This window comes from Pogoniulus pusillus, chromosome 43 (assembly GCF_015220805.1).
Source record: "Pogoniulus pusillus isolate bPogPus1 chromosome 43, bPogPus1.pri, whole genome shotgun sequence".
Classification (NCBI taxonomy): Eukaryota; Metazoa; Chordata; class Aves; order Piciformes; family Lybiidae; genus Pogoniulus; species Pogoniulus pusillus.
Genome location: NC_087306.1, coordinates 2,596,242 through 2,615,519, shown reverse-complemented (window position 1 = coordinate 2,615,519; position 19,278 = coordinate 2,596,242). Strand labels below are relative to the sequence as shown.

The following is a 19,278-nucleotide window of genomic DNA, read 5'->3' as shown; positions in this document are numbered from 1 at the left end:
TTCTTCCTCTGCAGCCACCTGCCAGGCTCCATGCCCTGCTCTCTTACCCAAGTGCCAAGCACACAGCACAGGACTCCTCTCAACATTTCCCTGCTCCTCCTGGGGCCTCCTCCTTGCCTCCCAAGCAGCAGACAGCACTTGAGTGGCTCTGCAGGTGAAGAAGGTTTTCAAACAGCACCAAAACTTAAGGCTGCAAAATCGACTGCCTGAAAATCAAACCTCCCTGTGAATCCCAAGCAGGGGACCCCCCCCCTCCTGCTGGCCTGCTTTGGAGTTGGGGAGGGCTGGGGGTGGTGTTCACTGTTAAAAGAACTAAGTGGATCCTTGGTGCTGCCTTCCCTAAGGTACTGTGAAGTTCAAATCCATTTTTTAGCCAAAAGGAGAGGAGGGGGAAAAAAAAACCACCAAAAATCAAACCCAAAACCAAATAAAGAAAATAGGAAAGCAAAAACCAACCCAAAAAAGCCCCAACCCAAGCAGGCTGTGAGTGCAGCTACCCTGCCAGCTTGCTGGTCACAAGTGAAGATTTTCTCTGTGGGAGGTCCTGAGGAGTGGGGATGTGGTCTCCTGTCACCAGGTTCTTGTCTGGCCCCACACTTGGTAACTGCTTGTTCTTCATCTTTGCCTTGGCCATGTTGTAGTCACCAGAATCAAAGTACTTTTGCTGCAAGAAGGAGAAGAGTTTGGGGTTAGTTTGGTTTGCAGGAGCCTGGGGGCACAGCAGAGGTACAGAGGTCTGGGCACAAATTGAAAGAGTTGGGGCTGTGAAGGCTGCAGCAGAGGAGGCTCCCAGGGGACCTTCTTGTGGCCTGCCAGGACCTGAAGTGGGCTCAAAAAAAGCTGGGGAGGGACTTTTGAGGCTGTGAGGGAGTGGCAGGAGTGGGGGGGATGGAGCAGAGCTGGAGGTGGGGAGAGTAAGGCTGGAGGTGAGGAGGAAGTTGTTGAGCAGGAGAGTGGTGAGAGCCTGGCAGGGGTTGCCCAGGGAGGGGGTTGAGGCCCCATGGCTGGAGGTGTTTGAGGCCAGGCTGGCTGAGGCTGTGGGCAGCCTGCTCTAGGGTAGGGTGTCCCTGGGCATGGCAGGGGTTGGCACTGCCTGCTCCTTGTGCTCCCTTCCAGCCCTGCCTGCTTCTATGATCCTTTTGAAGGAGCTGTGCCAGTTGGAGCCTGGCTGGGATACTCAGGTGAGAGGAACTAGATCCTAGGCTGTGGCAAGCAAACAAAGGTGCTGCCTGCTGCACTCCCAGGCTTGCTGTGTAAGAACACAAACACAGATAACAGAAGTCCCTCTCTGGCTTTTGGGCTGCACTTCTCTCTCTAACCTAACCTGCAGCCTGACTAATCCTGCTTCCTGACCCCCCTGGCCTACCCTCCAAACTCACCTTGAGCACAAGGCAAAGTCTGGGGTAAGGCAGAGGGGTGGGAAGGTGTAAGGGTGGTTGGGAGCCCCCCCTGGGGACTCTGGTTTCTGGGAGGGCTGCTGAGTTTCTGCCTGACTTTTAACTTGTCTATTTCTGTCTACAGCATCACAGAATCAGTCAGGGTTGGAAGGGACCACAAGGAGCAGCCAGTGCCAGCCAGGTGGGGTTGGGCTCTGCTGCCAGGCAACCAGCATCAGAACAAGGGGACAGGGTCTCAAGCTGTGCCAGGGCAGGCTGAGGCTGGGTGTGAGGAGGAAGCTGTGCCCAGAGAGAGTGATTGGCACTGGCATGGGCTGCCCAGAGAGGTGGTGCAGTGCCCATGGCTGGGGGTGCTGAAGCCAAGGCTGGCTGGGGGCACTGAGTGCCATGGTCTGGTTGGTTGGGCAGGGCTGGGGGAGAGGTTGGCATGGGTGAGCCTTGAGCTCTCTGCCAGCCTGCCTGGGTCTATGATTCTTCCAGTGCCAGGTCCCTTCCAGTGCCTGCACTGCATGTGGCACCCAGCAGCCACCAGCTGGAAGCAGAAGGGGCTGCTATGGTCAAGCCAGGAGGGCTTCTGCCTGCTCAGAGCCCCAGAGCTGCCACCTCCCAGGTGGTTTTGCTCTGTGTGTCTCCCCCAGCAGGGGATTTCACCTCACCCTCCACACCTTGGCCCAAAACCTGGGCTCTATGGGCAAAAAAGGGCTTAAATCCCACCCTGCCTCTGCCCTTCTCCCCAGGGTTCAGTAGGTCACTGAGATGCCTCAGGCTTGAGTCACCTCTTTGTGGTCTGCCTGTGCAAAGGGCACTGAGCACAGCAGTGAATCAGCTGGCTGCAGCTCCAGGCTGGCACCAGTGTGCAAAGCCAAGTCCCTGCCTCTGCTCCCTCTAAAGGGAGTTAATCCCTCATAGAATCAGAGTGCTTTGGGTTGGAAGGGACCCTCCTGATGTGGATCATCGAGTCCAGAGCAGGAGCACCCAGAGCAGGTCACACAGGAGAGCATCCAGAGGGAGATTGGAAGTCTCCAGAGCAGGAGACTCCACAACCTTTCTGGGCTGCCTGCTCCAGGCCTCCAGCACCCTCACACCAAAGAGGCTTCTCCTCATGTTGAGGTGGAACTTCCTGGGCTCCATTGGTCTCTCTTGCCCCTATCCCACCCCAGGACACCACTGGACAGAGCCTGAGCCTGGCCCCTTCTTGCCCTTCAGACATTTGTCACTCTTGATCAGGTCCCCTCTCAGCTTTCTCCAGGCAAAGCAGCCCCAGGGCTCAGCCTTTCCTCCTCAGACTCCCTTCAGCACCCCTCAGAGCCCTTCTGAACGAGGCCAAACTCCCCTGCTTGGCTTTTGCCCTGGTTTCATCTCCTCATGATGTGCTTTGGAGCAACCTCAGCTGCTCCTGTGGTGGTTTGGGTGTTCCCTGCCCCCCACACTTAAGACAATCACCCAAACTGGACTCACTCATCTGGGAATTGGAAGGATGAAGCTTTGTATTTACAGCTCAGCACAATACACAACCCAGACAGCTAGAGAGGCCCCCAGGGGACCTTCTTGTGGCCTGCCAGGACCTGAAGGGGGATCAAAAAAAGCTAGGGAGGGACTTTTTAGGCTCTCAAGGAGTGACAGGACTAGGGGGGATGGAACAGAGCTGGAAGTGGGGAGAGTGAGGCTGGAGGTGAGGAGGAAGTTGTTGAGCAGGAGAGTGGTGAGAGCCTGGCAGGGGTTGCCCAGGGAGGGGGTTGAGGCCCCATGGCTGGAGGTGTTTGAGGCCAGGCTGGCTGAGGCTGTGTGCAGCCTGCTCTAGGGTAGGGTGTCCCTGGGCATGGCAGGGGTTGGCACTGCCTGCTCCTTGTGCTCCCTTCCAACCCTGCCTGATTCTATGATCATCCAGCCCAACCTCTCCCCCAGCCCTGCCCAACCATTCAGTGCCCCCAGCCAGCCTTGGCTTCAGCACCCCCAGCCATGGGCACTGCACCACCTCCCTGGGCAGCCCATGCCAGTGCCAATCACTCTCTCTGCCAACAGCTTCCTCCTCACACCCAGCCTCAGCCTGCCCTGCCACAGCTTCAGCCTCTGTGCCCTGCTTCTGGCCCTGCCTGCCTGGCAGCAGAGCCCAACCCCAGCTGGACACAACCTCCCTGCAGGCAGCTGCAGGCAGCAATCAGCTCTGCCCTCAGCCTGCTCTGGGCCAGGCTGCACCCCCCCAGCTCCCTCAGCCTCTCCTCACAGGGCTGTGCCCCAGGCCCCTCCCCAGCCTTGCTGCCCTGCTCTGGGCACCTGCCAGCCCCTCAGCAGCTCTCTGCAATGCAGGAGCCCAGAGCTGGGCACAGCACTCCAGGGCTGGCCTGAGCAGTGCCAGCACAGGGGCACAAGAACCTCCCTGCTCCTGCTGCCCACACTGCTCCTCAGCCAGCCCAGGCTGCCCCTGGCTCTGCTGCCCACCTGGGCACTGCTGCCTCCTCTGCAGCTCCTCTCCCCCAGCACCCCCAGGGCCCTCTCTGCCTGCCTGCTCTCAGCCACTCTGGCCCCAGCCTGGAGCTGCCTGGGGTTGTTGTGGGCCCAAGCCACAACCCTGCCCCTGGTATGACTGTGGCCCCAGGAGGAACCTGGCCCCAGGGCCTGACAGGACTTTTTGCCCTGCAGAATGTTGCTGTGGCTCCTCTGGCCTGGCTGAAGCTTCTCTGCCTGTGCCACCACGGGAGGTAAGGAGATGGAGGAGCCATGGAGAACTCAGTACCCCTTTCTGCAGCCTCTTCATGAGGAAGTCAGAGCCTCCAGGTTTCTGGCCTAGATTGGGGTATTTGGCCTTCAGTTTTGCCTCTTCTGCTCTCTCAGGGGTGACAGTTTCCTTCTCTTGTGTGTCCTGAAAAACAAAGAAGGGGGTGGAAAGTCCTTCAACAGCACAGGACACACACACAGAGGATCAGAGAACTGTTTTGGCTGGGAAAGGTCTCTGACATGATCCAACCCCACCATGGCCACCAAACCCTGGCCCCAGGTGCCATGGCCACACCTTTCTAGCACACCTCCAGGGCTGGGGGCTCCATCACCTCCCTGGGCAGCCTGTGCCCATGCCTGCACACCCCTGCAGTAAAGAATTTGTTTCTCATGCCCAAAGCAACCCTCCCCTGGCACAGTTTCAGGCCATTTCACACACAGCTGTGATGCTGTAACACAAGATTCAGCCACCTGCCCAAGGCCTGGCACTTGGCTTGCCAAGCAAGGTGTGGTCCTCTGCCAAACCCATCTGGAGAGCACAGCAAACACCTGCCCAGCCACAAACAGCTTTGACCCCCAGCACCTCTGGAAAGAGGCAGATGCCCTCTGCCTGCCTCCTTCCCAGCCAGCAGCTCCTGCAGGCACTTCCACTCCCATCTGCCTCTGCAAATCAGCTTGAAAACTCCACTCTGAAGCACTGCTGGAGCAAAGACCTTCCCCTGAGCAGCACCAGGGCAGACCTAGAGCCACCTATTCTAAGTCCAGAGCTGCCCAGCACCAGAGCTGCAGCAGCACCATGCAGTGCTGGGTGAGTTCAGCCTTGGCTGTGCCCTGCTGCAGCACAGCTGAGATCATAGAAGCCCAGAGCCAGGCAGGCTGGCAGAGAGCTCCAGGCTCAGCCATGCCAACCTCTCCCCCAGCCCTGCCCAACCAACCAGACCATGGCACTCAGTGCCCCCAGCCAGCCTTGGCTTCAGCACTCCCAGCCATGGGCACTGCACCACCTCCCTGGGCAGCCCATGCCAGTGCCAATCACTCTCTCTGCCAACAGCTTCCTCCTCACACCCAGCCTCAGCCTGCCACGCCACATGGACAGGCACCCCACGAGCCCCAGCATCAGATGTGCTGAGGCAGGTTTTGGCAGCAGGAGCTGAAGTTCAATCCCTTGCAGACCTTCCCTCACCTCACCCTGATCTCCTCAGTTTGAATCATAGAATCAACCAGGTTGGAAGAGACCTCCAAGATCATCCAGGCCAACCTAGCACCCAGCCCTATCCAGTCAACCAGACCATGGCACCAAGTGCCTCATCCAGGCTTTGCTTGAACACCTGAAGGGATGGAGACTCCACCACCTCCCTGGGCAGCCCATTGCAATGCCAATCACTCTGCCAACAACTTCCTCCTCACATCCAGCCTAGATCTGCCCTGGCACAGCTTGAGGCTGTGTCCCCTTGGTCTGTTGCTGGTTGCTTGGGAGAAGAGCCCAACCCCACCTGGCTACAGCCTCCCTGCAGGTAGTTGTAGACAGCAATGAGCTCTGCCCTGAGCCTCCTCTGCTGCAGGCTGCACCCCCCCAGCTCCCTCAGCCTCTCCTCACAGGGTTTGTGTTCCAGGCCTCTCCCCAGCCTTGCTGCCCTGCTCTGGGCACCTTCCAGCACCTCAACATCTCTCTTGAATTGAGGAGCCCAGAACTGGACACAGCACTCAAGGTGTGGCCTGAGCAGTGCCAGCACAGGGGCAGAAGAACCTCCCTTGTCCTGCTGCCCACACTGCTCCTGAGCCAGCCCAGGATGCCATTGGCTCTGCTGCCCACCTGGGCACACTGCTGCCTCATCTTCAGCTACTATCCACCAGTACCCCCAGGTCCCTTTCCTCCTGCCTGCTCTCAGCCACTCTGTCCCCAACCTGCAGTGCTGCTTGGGGTTGCTGTGGCCAAAGTGCAGAACCTGCCCTTGGCCTTCTTCAGCCTCATCCCCTTGGCCTCTGCCCACCCATGCAGCCTGGCCAGGTCCCTCTGCAGGGCTCTGCTGCCCTCCCCCAGCTCCACTGTTGCTGCCAGCTTGGTGCCAGCTGCACACTCACTGCTGCTGGCCTCAGTGCCCTGCTCCAGATCATCCATAAAGACACTGAACAGGACTGTGCCCAGCACTGACCCCTGGGGCACAGCACTGCTGCCAGCTGCCTGTGGCACCATTCACCACCAAGTTCTACAAGTTCTGCCCCTTCCTCCCTGCCCAGCTGCAGATGCTCCTGGCCCCTGCCTCCCCCCAGGACACTGTCAGGGGTGCGCTGGGACAGCTCACGGCGGACACCACTCCTGTGGCACCCAGCGGAGTGTCCTGTGGACCTCGGAGCCACCCGCGGCTGTGCCTCCCATCACGACACCACCACCGCCGCCTGCCTGCGCATCTGCCTCCTGCCAGCACCCACCCCCAGCGCTACACCAACACCAGGGAAACGGCAACAGCTGCTCCGAGCGAGCCCACGCTGCCTGAAAGGGGACGGCGGCGGCGGGGGACGGCGGCGGCAGGGGGGCGGCGGCGGCAGGGGGACGGCGGCGGCAGCTCCGCCTGCGCCCTGGAGCGGGTCCGACCGCCCCGGGGGGTATCCGGATACGGGGATGCTGCAGCCGCTTGAGCTGCCTGGAAGCACGGCCGGGCCCGGTGTCCTCGGTGCCTGCGGGCAGCTCGGTCCCGGCGGGGCAGCCAAGGAGCCGCAGCCAGGGCTGGCGGCACAGCCCCCGCGGGGGTCCAAGAAGGCAACCCGGGGGCGGCTGGAGCCGGTTTTCGGGAGCGGCTCCGGCAGCCCCGGGTGCCCCTGACCGCAGAGGGCCTCGGCCGGACGCTGACAGGGCAGCCCGGCCCGGCCTGTCCCGGTGCAGGCGGCCGCGACCCTCGCCGCGCCCCGGGCGCCGCCAGCCCCCTCCCCACGCCGCCATCGCCAGGCAGCCCCGCCGGAAGTCCAACCCTCCCAGGCCGCGCGGCCAATGAGAGACCAGCACTCATCAGACGGACATCAGGAGCAACCAATAGCCGCGCAGCGCTGTGTGCGGCTAAACCAATGGGAGCCGGTCGTGCCCGACCCTGCGGTTCCCAACCTGTTTCTCCTGTCCAGTCTCTCCCGCTCGGGCGCCGGTACCGATCGGGGCTGCCATGGGGGCGGGGGGGGGGGGGGCAGGCTCCGCGCCCGCGCTCCCTCCGCTCCGCTCGGCCCCGCGCTCTGCTCTAAAATGGCCGCCGCCGCCCCCTACCGCCTCCGTTGCCTGACGGACAGGCGCGCTACCCAACCGGCAGAGGGAGGCGGTTGGGATGACATCACAACTAACCAACCACAACCCGCGGGGGGCGGGAAGAGGCGGGACCGCTGGCCAATGGGAAGTAAGGCAACACCACGTGGGCGGGACAGGCGCCGGGGCCGCAGCAGCGCCGCGGGAGGGGGCGAGGAGCGGGGCCCGGGGGGCGAGGAGCGGGGCCCGGGGGGCGAGGAGCGGGGCCCCGGGGGGCGAGGAGCGGGGCCCCGGGGGGCGAGGAGCGGGGCCCCGGGGGGCGAGGAGCGGGGCCCCGGGGGGCGAGGAGCGGGGCCCCGGGGGGCGAGGAGCGGGGCCCCGGGGGGCGAGGAGCGGGGCCCCGGGGGGCGAGGAGCGGGGCCCCGGGGGGCGAGGAGCGGGGCCCGGGGGGCGAGGAACGGGGCCCCGGGGGCGAGGAGCGGGGCCCCGGGGGGGCGAGGAGCGGGGCCCGGGCCCGGGCGGCGGCGCCACGGCAGGCGCCCGGAGCTGCGAGACCTGCTGTGGGGGTCCGGCTCCTGCAGCAGTGCGAATGCGCCTGCCGGGGCCGCGGGGAGGCTGTCCCGGGCACGGCCATCTCCGAGGTGACAGCCCCGGGAGAGGCAGATGGAGCCTGAAGCGCCCACGCAGGGACGGGAGGACAGGGGGCAGGAGCTGGGCCGCGCTGATGTGCCACTGGCCGTAGGCAGAGAGCTGCAGCTGAGACCACTCAGCGAGGTCATGCCACGAGTGGCCCCGGCGAGGACCTCCTCGCACCACACTGCAGCCAGTGCCGGCACCCCGGGGGGGGGCAGCTTGCACCCAGCACGGCTGCAACAGAATGAAATAGACAGAGGAGGGCCTGGGGCTGCAGAGAAATGCATTTAAATGAACTGCAGGAGAGTATAATAATAACGGTGGAGAAAAAAAATCACCCAAATAAAATAAAATCACAGTTTTTCCTCTCGCTAGACAGGGGCAGGAGTGTGAGATGGGTACAGCCTGGGGCAGGGCTCCATGGCCTTCCAGACCTTGCTCTACAATAGTGCTGAGGGCTCTGGGCTGCCCCACAGAGTGGTCCCAGCTGCCAGGCATCTCCCAAACCAGCCTTCTGCCTGCTCCTCTACCCCTAGCCTGCTCTAGGAGGGTGTCATAGAGGAGCTCATGCTGCCCAGGTAGCTCCCAAGGCAAGAACTCTGCATGGAAGAGGGGACCACAGAGGCAGCCAAAGGAGCTGGCACACCAGGAGTGCCCTGGGAGTGAAGGCTGCTCCACAGGCCCTTTTCTGCTGTGGTTTAGCCCAGGCTGGAGTGGGCTCTGCCATCCTCCAGCTCTGTACTGGCCTCAGAACAAAGCCCACAGGCAAGAAGAACTGGAAGGGCAGCAAAGAACCACCAGCACCTCTCCCCGGAGGCACTGACCTTTGGAGCAGGGAGTGACCTGCCTTGCTTGGGGGGGGGAGGAAACAGCAGAGCTCCCCAGTCCCCCCAAGCTAAGCCCACTCACTGCTGCAGCAACTCCATGCCCCAATATCCCCAGCCTCGCAGCGAAGGCGAAGCTCCCCCCCCAACCTGGATTGGAGGCTCGTTAGGACTTGTTGAAGGCTGCCAGCACAGCCCAGATCATCTCTGCACCCTTGGCTTTGGAAGCTTCCACCTCAGGGTCCATATCCAGGAGGTCCTTGGTCCTGTTCATGGCCACATCGTATTGGTCGTCCGCCAGGCTGGTGAAAACGTTCTCCAGCACGTCGGAGGAGTGAGCCAGCACCAGCAGAGCCAGAGTCCTGCGCTCCATGCGGTGGGGGTCGTTCACCCAGCGCTCCAGCAGGCTCTCCTGCAGCCTCTTCACCAGGCGCTGCTTCTCGGAGGCGTTGCTGACAGGGTGCGTGGTCATGTCGAAGAGCAGGAAGTTCTGCTTCTCGGTGGTGAGGATGCCCTTCTCCACCAGCGCCTTGGCGATGCGCTCCCGCACGTTCCGCAGCTGGTACTGCAGCTTGAAGGGGTTCCAGGTCTCTCCTGGCAGGGCAGCAAGGAGAGAGCTTTGAGAGAGGTTGGAGGAGACCTCCAGAGATGGTCGAGGCCAAAGGGCATTTTATTGTCAGTGGAGCACATAAAGCTCTGAGGGACACTGGTCTGTTGCCAGGACAGACCTCGTTCCTGCTGGTAGCGTGCACAGATGCATGGGCAAGCTTCAGACATTGACAGGGCAGGCAGCTCTGGTGGTGAGAGACCTGAACAGTGCTGACTGTTGAGTGCTTAGTAACAACTGCTGAGGGTTGAGTGCTCACCAACAACTGCTGAATTCTCAGCAACAACTGTTGAGTGTTGAGTGCTCAGCAACAACTGTTGAGTGTTGAGTGCTCAGCAACAACTGTTGAGTGTTGAGTGCTCAGCAACAACTGCTGACTGTTGAGTGCTCAGCAACAACTGCTGACTGTTGAGTGCTCAGCAACAACTGCTGACTGCTGAGTGCTCACCAACAACTGCTGAGTGCTCACCAACAACTGCTGAGTGTTTGAGTGCTCACCAACAACTGCTGAGTGTTTGAGTGCTCACCAACAACTGCTGAGTGTTTGAGTGCTCACCAACAACTGCTGAGTGTTTGAGTGCTCACCAACAACTGCTGAGTGTTTGAGTGCTCACCAACAACTGCTGAGTGTTTGAGTGCTCACCAACAACTGCTGAGTGTTTGAGTGCTCACCAACAACTGCTGAGTGTTGAGTGCTCACCAACAACTGCTGAGTGTTTGAGTGCTCACCAACAACTGCTGAGTGTTTGAGTGCTCACCAACAACTGCTGAGTGTTTGAGTGCTCACCAACAACTGCTGAGTGTTTGAGTGCTCACCAACAACTGCTGAGTGTTTGAGTGCTCACCAACAACTGCTGACTGTTGAGTGCTCACCAACAACTGCTGACTGTTGAGTGCTCACCAACAACTGCTGACTGTTGAGTGCTCACCAACAACTGCTGACTGTTGAGTGCTCACCAACAACTGCTGACTGTTGAGTGCTCACCAACAACTGCTGACCAGGATGTGGTGTGGGACAGTGCCAAGGGCCTTGCTCAGGTCCAGGTCAATGCCATCAGTTGCTCTCCCCTCATCTATTCATGTTGTGACCTGCTCATGGAAGGCCACCAGGTCTGTCAGGCAGGATTTGCCCTTGGTGCAGCCATGCTGATTGTACCCAATCACCTCTTCACTACTCTTCTATCTCAGCAGTGCCTCCAGGAGGATCTGCTCCATGATCTTAGTGGGCACATAAGTGAGACCAACAGGCCTGGAGTTTCCTGGCTCCTCCTTCCTACCCTGTTTGAAAATGGGAGTTGTTTCTCTTTTCCCAGTCAGTGAGGACTGCCCCAGACTGCCAGGACTTTTGGAATAGGATAGAGAGGGGTTTAGCAACCTCATCTGCCAGCTCCCTCAGCACCCCTGGGTGCATCCCATCGGGTCCCATGGACTTGAACACTTTAAGGTTCTTCAGGTGATCACGAACCTGATCTTCACTTATGATGCCTCCAGGGGTGGCAACTCCACCACCTCCCTGGGCAGCCCATCCAATGCCAATCACTCTCTCTGCCAACAACTTCCTCCTCACACCCAGCCTGAGCCTGCCCTGGCACAGCTTGAGGCCATTCCCTCTTGTTCCATCACTAACTACCTGGGAGCAGAGACCAGCAGCAGCCTCTCCACAGCCTTCTTTCAGTTTGATGCTGGGCAGGTGATGCCCAGCCCCAGCAGCCAGGCTGCTTCCACCCCTGGAGAAGCATGGACACTGGTCCCCACTGCAGGAACCCTGCTCCTTCCCTTGGCATGACTCTGACCCACTTCTCCCATCAGTCCAAGCTGGCAAAGCTCCCAGCAGCCACCAGGTGCAGCAGCATGAGGCAGATCGCTTTGGAAAGCTCCTTCTACCCATGACCCTGGATCCCAGACTTGGTATGAAAGAAGAGGCAGTGGGGAGCAAGGTCCTTGTCTTCCACTGATCTCCCACCAAAAAATACCCAGAATACCATTATCTGCCCCCCACATTCAGGGAGGTGGAGGACCCATCCCTGGAGACATTCAAGATAAGGCATGATGGGGCTCTGAGCAACCTGATACAGCTGGGAAAGTCCCTGCTGACTGAAGGGAGGTTGGACCAGGCGAGCTTTGAAGGTGCCTTCCAACTCAATGATTCTGCTTCCCTCAGCTCTGCTGTCAGTCTTCTGACCACCTCCAGTGAAGCAAGGGAAGGGCCAAGCTGTGACAAGGGGACAGGCAGCAGGGACAAGGCCCAGAGATGGCATCTCAAAGCAGTCCTACCAGTGAGCAGCTCTATCCAGGTCTGCACTGTTTCTGCTGGCTCCGTGGCCTTGATGTGTCGCAAGGTCTCATCCAGCAGGACATCTCCAGTGGGAGCATCTGACTTCAGGAGCACCTGGAGGGACACCATGGAAACAGCCTCAGGCTGGATGTGCACCATGCAAACATGGCCTGAGGCTGGATGCATACCACTCACACACACAGAACTCCAGGCTGGATGCACACCACACACACACACACAGAGCTCCAGGCTGGATGCACACCACACACACACACAGCCCCAGGCTGGATGCACACCACACACACACACAGAGCTCCAGGCTGGATGCACACCACACACACACACACAGCCCCAGGCTGGATGCACACCACACACACACACACAGCCCCAGGCTGGATGCACACCACACACACACACACAGAGCTCCAGGCTGGATGCACATCACACACACACACACACACAGCTCCAGGCTGGATGCACATCACACACACACACACACACACACAGCTCCAGGCTGGATGCACACCACACACACACACACAGCTCCAGGCTGGATGCACACCACACACACACACACAGCTCCAGGCTGGATGCACACCACACACACACACACAGCTCCAGGCTGGATGCACACCACACACACACACACAGCTCCAGGCTGGATGCACACCACACACACACACACAGCCCCAGGCTGGATGCACACCACACACACACACAGAGCTCCAGGCTGGATGCACACCACACACACACACAGCCCCAGGCTGGATGCACACCACACACACACACAGAGCTCCAGGCTGGATGCACACCACACACACACACAGCCCCAGGCTGGATGCACACCACACACACACAGCCCCAGGCTGGATGCACACCACTCACACACACACACAGCCCCAGGCTGGATGCACACCACACACACACACACAGAGCCCCAGGCTGGATGCACACCACACACACACACACAGCCCCAGGCTGGATGCACACCACACACACACACAGAGCTCCAGGCTGGATGCACACCACACACACACACAGCCCCAGGCTGGATGCACACCACACACACACACAGAGAGCTCCAGGCTGGATGCACACCACACACACACACACAGAGCTCCAGGCTGGATGCACATCACACACACACACACACACACAGCTCCAGGCTGGATGCACACCACACACACACACACAGCTCCAGGCTGGATGCACACCACACACACACACACAGCCCCAGGCTGGATGCACACCACACACACACACACAGAGATCCAGGCTGGATGCACACCACACACACACACACACAGCCCCAGGCTGGATGCACACCACACACACACACACACACAGAGCTCCAGGCTGGATGCACACCACACACACACACACAGAGCTCCAGGCTGGATGCACACCACACACACACACACACACAGCTCCAGGCTGGATGCACACCACACACACACACACACACAGCTCCAGGCTGGATGCACACCACACACACACACACAGCCCCAGGCTGGATGCACACCACACACACACACACAGAGCTCCAGGCTGGATGCACACCACACACACACACACACACACACAGCTCCAGGCTGGATGCACACCACACACACACACACAGCTCCAGGCTGGATGCACACCACACACACACACACAGCCCCAGGCTGGATGCACACCACACACACACACAGAGAGCTCCAGGCTGGATGCACACCACACACACACACAGAGCTCCAGGCTGGATGCACATCACACACACACAGCCCCAGGCTGGATGCACACCACACACACACACACACACATCCCTGAGGCTGGACACACACCATGCAAATGTGGCCCCAGGCTGGATGCAGATCCACCACTCCCTTGCTGAAGAAACAGCCAAGCCCTGGCATGCTCCAGCAAACTTTGCTGCCAGGGAGTTTGGCTGGAGGGGGAACAAAGCCCTGAAGCATGTCAGGCTCTCAAGTCCAGCTCCTGTGGCACCTTTACCTTCCTGTCCAGCAGCCTCTTCCTCCTGAGGGAGAGTGGCTCCAGGTGGATGCGGCCACGCAACGCCAGCTCGATGAGGATGCCCCCGCGCAGGCCTGAGGAGATGCAGTCATTCCAGAAGGAGGTGTATCCCTGGGAGAGAGGGTATGGATGGGGATGGGGAGGAATGGAGAGTCCTGCTGAATCCCACCACCCCTCCCAGCCTGCCCAGGACCTGCCCAGCTGACTCTCCCAACTCCCAGACATCTGGAAGATATGTGCCCCAAGGAACCAGCAATGGAACTGGAGTTGTGCATCCAGAGAAGAGAGAAAGTAAGACAAGAGGGAGGCAGACACATCAGAAGCAGCTTCCACTCTGCATGGGGCAGAGTCTTGGGCTAAAATTGTAGCCAAAGAGATTGCCATTGGCACCAGGATGAAATGCTGGAATGGTTTTGGGTTGGAAGGGACCTTGAAGGTCATCCAGTTCAAGTCCCCTGCCACAGGCAGGGACACTTCCCACTAGATCAAGTTGTTTGAGGTCTCATCCAACCTGGCCTTGAACACTTCCAGGGATGGGGCATCATAACCATCTGGGTGAAGATGGGGGCAGGGAAGCAAAGTCTCTGTCCCTTGAGGTTTAAGAACATTCAGCTGTTGCTTCTCAGGAGAGCTAAGCCTGGTCTGAAGCAATGGCACAGCTTGGGCAACCTCTCTGGTCCCTTCTCCCACCTGTCTTTTATCCCTTGACAAGAACAAAGCTCAGTTGCCCTGGCCCAAGGACTGCTGCAGCGTGGCACAGAGACAGGGTGGCAGTCCTTGGATTTCAAGATAGTGGGCAGCAGGCAGAGCTGCAGGGAGAAGCAGAGCTGGGAACAGGACAGGTTGCTGGTGTTTGGGATGGACTTAAGGGAAGAGTGAGCCAAGGGGGAGGACACAAAGTCACACCATGCGATACAGCAGGAGCGCTGCAGCCCATTCCCAACTCCCTTTTGACCACTTTTCTTTTTTCCTTTGGATGTAGGGGGAAGGAGGAAATGGAGGGAAGGAGAAGATGGAGGGCAGGTCTAAAAGCTACCAGCCCACAAAGCAACCTACTACCAAGCCTCCTTCCTAAGGAAAGGAGGCTGAGAACATTCAGCCCTCCTGCACGGAAGCTTTCGCCGTTGGCATGGCTAAAGCCCTGGCCCCAGCAGGTCTGTTTATACAGCACATCTGGCCACCAGGCTGCTCTGCTTGTGCAGCACACAGAGCCATAAAAAGAAATGAACAACAGAAAAAGAGATCTCTATTTGCTTTCTTCATTTCCTCGTGAGGGAAGACAAAGCAACCTTTCATCCCTGCCCTGCCGGCTCCCATCCGCAGCAGAAGCGCTGAGGGTTATTTTTTCCCTGCATGCACACTTTAGGAACAAGTTGCCCAGAAAAGGCTTGTGGAGGTGATCAAAAGTTGCAATTCCCTGAGCTGGAAGGGAGGTTACCCTGAGAAAACAGTAAGGGAGTCAAAAATCAAACAAGTCAAAAGCTCCTTTGGGTTACTTTCAGCTTCTGGAATCAGACTAAGCAACAAACCTCAGGCTGGGGTGCAGCCAGCTTGTCCTCGACGGACAGGCTGGGACTCACTGGAATTACACTGCAGGCTCATTGGATTTGGCTCCAATTGTCTTGGTTTGGTGTTTTTTTCAATCATGAGTGAACAACAGAGCTGGGAAAACCCAGTGCCTGGGAACCCAGCTCCTGCCTCTGCTCTTCCTTTTGAGATGGGAGGAATGCGGAAGGACAGGATGGGAGGGGAGAGGGTGAAATCTCGACAAGGTTTTGTTTGTACCTGTTGTGCACTTCTCACTTCCTGGTGACTGAAGGGTCATTACCAGGAACACCCAGGAGCTAACTAAGCCAAGAACACTAAACTAGCCCAGGAGGAAAGCAGATCCTGCCACGCTCCCGGGCTGTGCTCAAATGTTTGCTCAATAATGATTCGCATGTTCCCGTTGCAGCCTTGCTCCCTTGGCACTTCCTACTGGGTTCAGCAAGTCCTAGGTCTCATCTGGGCTTGTTAAGCAGGGCAGCTATGAGCCTCTCTCTGCTCTCTCCTGCCAGACCTGGAAGTGTGGTTCATGTCAGAAACCACAGGCTGAGCAGATCTATGTGACAGCAGGGCACCAGCTCAGACTAACTCAGCAGTAGCAGGAACCTGTGGAAAAAGAAGTGTAGACACCTCACAGAGGTTGAATTTCAACCCAGAGCAAGAGATGAAGGGAAAGTGGCCCTGCTACCTGACAGCCACAGTGCTTCCTTTCCTCAGAGCAGGAGAGGCTCACAAGAGTGCTCCTGGAGCTGAAAGAAAGTGTCTTTAAAGCTCTCCTCTGCATCATCATCCTAAGGAGGGCCTTGGGCAATTAGTTGGCTTCCTCTGGTCTCCATTTCCCCATCTATGTAAGAGGAGCAGCAGCTTCTCCTGAAGAGATGGAGATGATGCACATGCTAGGGAAGCCAAGGCACTGGCAACACAGCAGATCAGCTGCAAGGGGAGATTTGGACTAGAGCTGAGGAAGAAATTCTTAACAATGAGAGTGGAGAGACACTGGAACAGGTTGCCCAGGGAAGTTGTGGCTGCCCCCTCCCTGGAGGTATCCAAAGCCACACTGGATGAGGCCTTGAGCAGCCTGGGTTGGTGGGAAGTGTTCCTGCCCATGGCTCAGGGTTGGAACTAGATGATCTTTGAGGTCCCTTCCAACCCAAACCATTCTGGGATTGTATGATAAGGGCCAAGCACCTCCAAGAACTCAGCACAAGATGTCCTCTTGGTTCCCCACAGCTCATTCTAGGCAGAGCTGAGAAACGAGTTCCTACTGCCTGATAAACAACAAACAATTCACTTTGACCAGGGCCATTTTCCTGCAGAGAACAACTCCCCTCTCCCCAAATAATCACCTGCAAAGATTGTCCACTGCTGCCAGGGAGAGCCTTTCCACTGGCACACATGGGCAAGACCACCACCCAGCAAAGATCCCCATTCCTCCTGCCTGGAGCTGCAGGACACCATTCCCACCTGCCTAAGGAAATCAGCAGCCTGTAAAACACAGACTTAGTTCCTACCTCCTTTGCCATTACTGTGCTCAGCCCCACACTGCACCTGCTTCCAAGTCTCTCTCCAGTTACCTTCCTTCATCTTGCTCTCTCCTCTCAAACCCTGCCCCTGCTGTTACTCAGAGCAATGTTTAACAAAGTGGAAACAGTGCTCAGAGTGTCTGAGCAGATGGGTTTGGGTAAAGAAGTGACCATGACTTAGGGAAGAGGGCACTGAATACCTGATGCAGGTGAGGCTCCTTCTACCACATGCCTCTGAGCCCAGCCAAGAACGACTGTGTGGCAGTCACACAATGCCACAGGGCATCCCTCAGCTCCAGCTGCTTCCCACAGCCCCCACGGCACAGACAGTGGGACAGCACTTGTAAAACTCAGCTAACAAAGCAGCGTGCACTAAGCAGGTGGCTTTGCTCAAGAACGTGCAGGGGTACCCATATGATCTCTCCTGCTGCTCACTTCAAACCTGACCTCCAGGTACACCAAGGCAGCGCTGCCAGCACTGCACATGCAGCTGTCAGATGCCAGCCTTACCTCCTTGTCCTTCAGCCCCAGAAGCAGCACCTCCTCCATAAGCGTGAGGCGGATATCTTTGGAATCATCAGGATCATCATCATTCAGGTCTCTATCTGCAGCTCCATCTTCCTCGCTGTCAGGCTTCTTGTGTGAGTTTCCTCCCGCCTCGGCGCGCCGTGCTCGGCGTGTCAGTGTCGTCATCTCCCCTCCAGATGGACGCAGAGAACCAAGGTCTGCCCACTTTGGTTTTCCCTGTGTTTTCTAAACACAAGGGCCTGCGACAGTGCAACAGCCCAAGAGTCAAACTCAGGCTCCAGAGAGGCTCCAACAACTACAAGGGTCACTCGCCCTTCCTACCCAGGAACTCTTGGCTCACCCTGCCCAGGCTGGCCGTACCAGGTAACCAAAGCAGCGGCCACGCTTGAGGAGATGGTGGCAGGTTCAGGGAGAGAAGAGCCCAGAAGCACAGTCGAGGCCTTCACCCTGCGGACCTCCCGGCCATACACTCCAAGCAGAGACGAGGTCCTGACCCCAGCCAAGACGCAAGATACCCAGCAGCGTCCCAGGGCCATGTCGACAAGCACCTTCCCCTCTTGTCTGCCAACGCGCAGCCCACCCGCAGCTGACACTCGCCTTCTCCTGAGGCTTCTCACGTCGGGCCTCGACCCCCTCCCGAGCACCCTGTACCCCCTGCAGCTGCAACGACACCTTCCAGTTTTTCCTCCGCGGAATCCGCGCGAACAGCGAGAAAGGCCTCTCGGCGCGGACCTTCAGGGCTAAGGAACAAAACTCGGCTCTTACCCCAAACCCAAGGTCGTCCCCAAGCCTCCCCAGCGATCAAACTTCGTGACGGGGGCGAGGAAAAGCTCCTGGCAGGGCCGGGGGTTGGGGGGGCGGAGGGGGGTGGGGGGCGGGAGCGGCCTCGCCACTTCCTGGGCTTCAGCAGCCAATGGGAGCCCGCGCGGCCTGGAAGCACCAATGAGAGAGGCCCGGAGCGGCCAATGAGCGCGGCCGGGCGGCAGGCCTGGCTCCGCCCCCTCGGCTGTCACGTGTGGCACGCGCGGGGCGGGGCCGCGCCGCAGAGGGCACCGAGCGGAGCCGCCGGGCCCGGCCGAGGCAGCGCCGTGAACCGGTGAGCAACGAGCACCCGAGGGCAAGCATCGCTCCCAGCAGCGATCTTCCCTTCAGCTGCTTTGGGGCTTTTCGTTTGTTTTTCCAGTTTCACTTTTGCCGTGCTCGTACCTGCCGCCCGCACCCCCCGGCACGGCACGGAACGGAACGGAACGAGACCGAGCGACCGCAACGCGGGACGAATGAGCAGGAACCGCTTTCAAAAGCAGCATGCCCAGCAGAGAGAGAGATGATTCTGCTTCTCTACTCTGGGACCCTCAACACAAGAAGGACATGGACCTGCCGGAGAGAGCCCAGAGGAGGCCACAAAGATGAAAACCTCCCCGACGGGGACAGGCTGGGAGAGTTGGGGCCGCTCAGCCTGGAGAAGAGAAGGCTCCAGGGAGACCTTAAAGCAGCATTTCAATATCTGAGGGCTATCTACAGGAAAGCTGGGGAGGGACTGTTAAGAAGGGCTTGGGGTGATAGGACGAGAGGCAGTGGTTGGAAACTGGAGCAGAGGAGAATTAGAGTGAACATCTGGAGGAAGTTCTGCACAGTGAGACTGGTGAGACACTGGAACAGGTTGCCCAGAGAGGTGGTAGAGGCCCCATCACTGGAGACTGAAGATCAAATTGGATGGGACCCTGAGCAGCCTGATCTAGTTGAAGGTGTCCCTGCTGACTGTAGCAGGGATGGACAAGATGCCCTTGGAGGGTCCCTTCCAACCTGATGCACTCTGATCACATTTGCAGTGTCAGTGCTTGTTAATGTAACGACAGGAGGAGGAGTAATGAGTATAAACTGGCAGAGGGGAGATTTAAACTCCATGTTAGGAAGAAGTTCTTTACAGTGAGGTACTGAAACACTGGCACAGGTTGCCCAGGGAGGTTGTGGAGCACAGAATCACAGAATGTG

At 58.7% G+C, this 19,278-nt stretch overlaps 2 protein-coding genes across 3 annotated transcripts; both read right to left on the bottom strand.

The window, feature by feature from the left end:
- ENSA (endosulfine alpha) lies at positions 1-7,458 on the bottom strand. The gene is made up of 3 exons (XM_064176147.1): positions 7,210-7,458; positions 4,132-4,257; positions 1-664 (listed from the first exon to the last, which is right to left on the bottom strand). The coding sequence occupies exons 1-3, from the start codon at positions 7,264-7,266 to the stop codon at positions 494-496; spliced, it is 354 nt and encodes a 117-aa protein (XP_064032217.1). The 5' UTR covers positions 7,267-7,458; the 3' UTR covers positions 1-493.
- A 779-nt stretch (positions 7,459-8,237) lies between these two features.
- GOLPH3L (golgi phosphoprotein 3 like) lies at positions 8,238-18,139 on the bottom strand. 2 transcript variants are annotated; one of them, XM_064176132.1, is made up of 5 exons: positions 18,052-18,139; positions 17,269-17,525; positions 13,670-13,801; positions 11,677-11,791; positions 8,238-9,389 (listed from the first exon to the last, which is right to left on the bottom strand). In XM_064176132.1, exons 2-5 carry the CDS (start codon positions 17,449-17,451, stop codon positions 8,962-8,964), a joined length of 858 nt encoding a protein of 285 aa, XP_064032202.1. In that variant the 5' UTR covers positions 17,452-17,525; positions 18,052-18,139; the 3' UTR covers positions 8,238-8,961. The 2 variants fall into 2 exon arrangements, with proteins under 2 accessions (XP_064032202.1, XP_064032201.1); XM_064176131.1 differs by lacking the exon at positions 18,052-18,139 and adding an exon at positions 17,959-18,046.
- Between the last annotated feature and the right edge of the window lie 1,139 nt (positions 18,140-19,278).

Coding starts and splice junctions, on each gene's coding strand:
- ENSA (XM_064176147.1), bottom strand. CDS start 7,266: ATGGCAGCCCCGATCGGTACCGGCGCCCGAGCGGGAGAGACTGGACAG. Junction 4,258..7,209: donor AGACTGGACAGGAGAAACAG/GTTGGGAACCGC, acceptor TTTGTTTTTCAG/GACACACAAGAGAAGGAAAC. Junction 665..4,131: donor TGAAGAGGCTGCAGAAAGGG/GTACTGAGTTCT, acceptor TCCTTCTTGCAG/CAAAAGTACTTTGATTCTGG.
- GOLPH3L (XM_064176132.1), bottom strand. CDS start 17,451: ATGACGACACTGACACGCCGAGCACGGCGCGCCGAGGCGGGAGGAAAC. Junction 11,792..13,669: donor AGAGGCTGCTGGACAGGAAG/GTAAAGGTGCCA, acceptor GTGTCCCTCCAG/GTGCTCCTGAAGTCAGATGC. Junction 9,390..11,676: donor CTGGATAGAGCTGCTCACTG/GTAGGACTGCTT, acceptor CTGCCCTGCCAG/GAGAGACCTGGAACCCCTTC.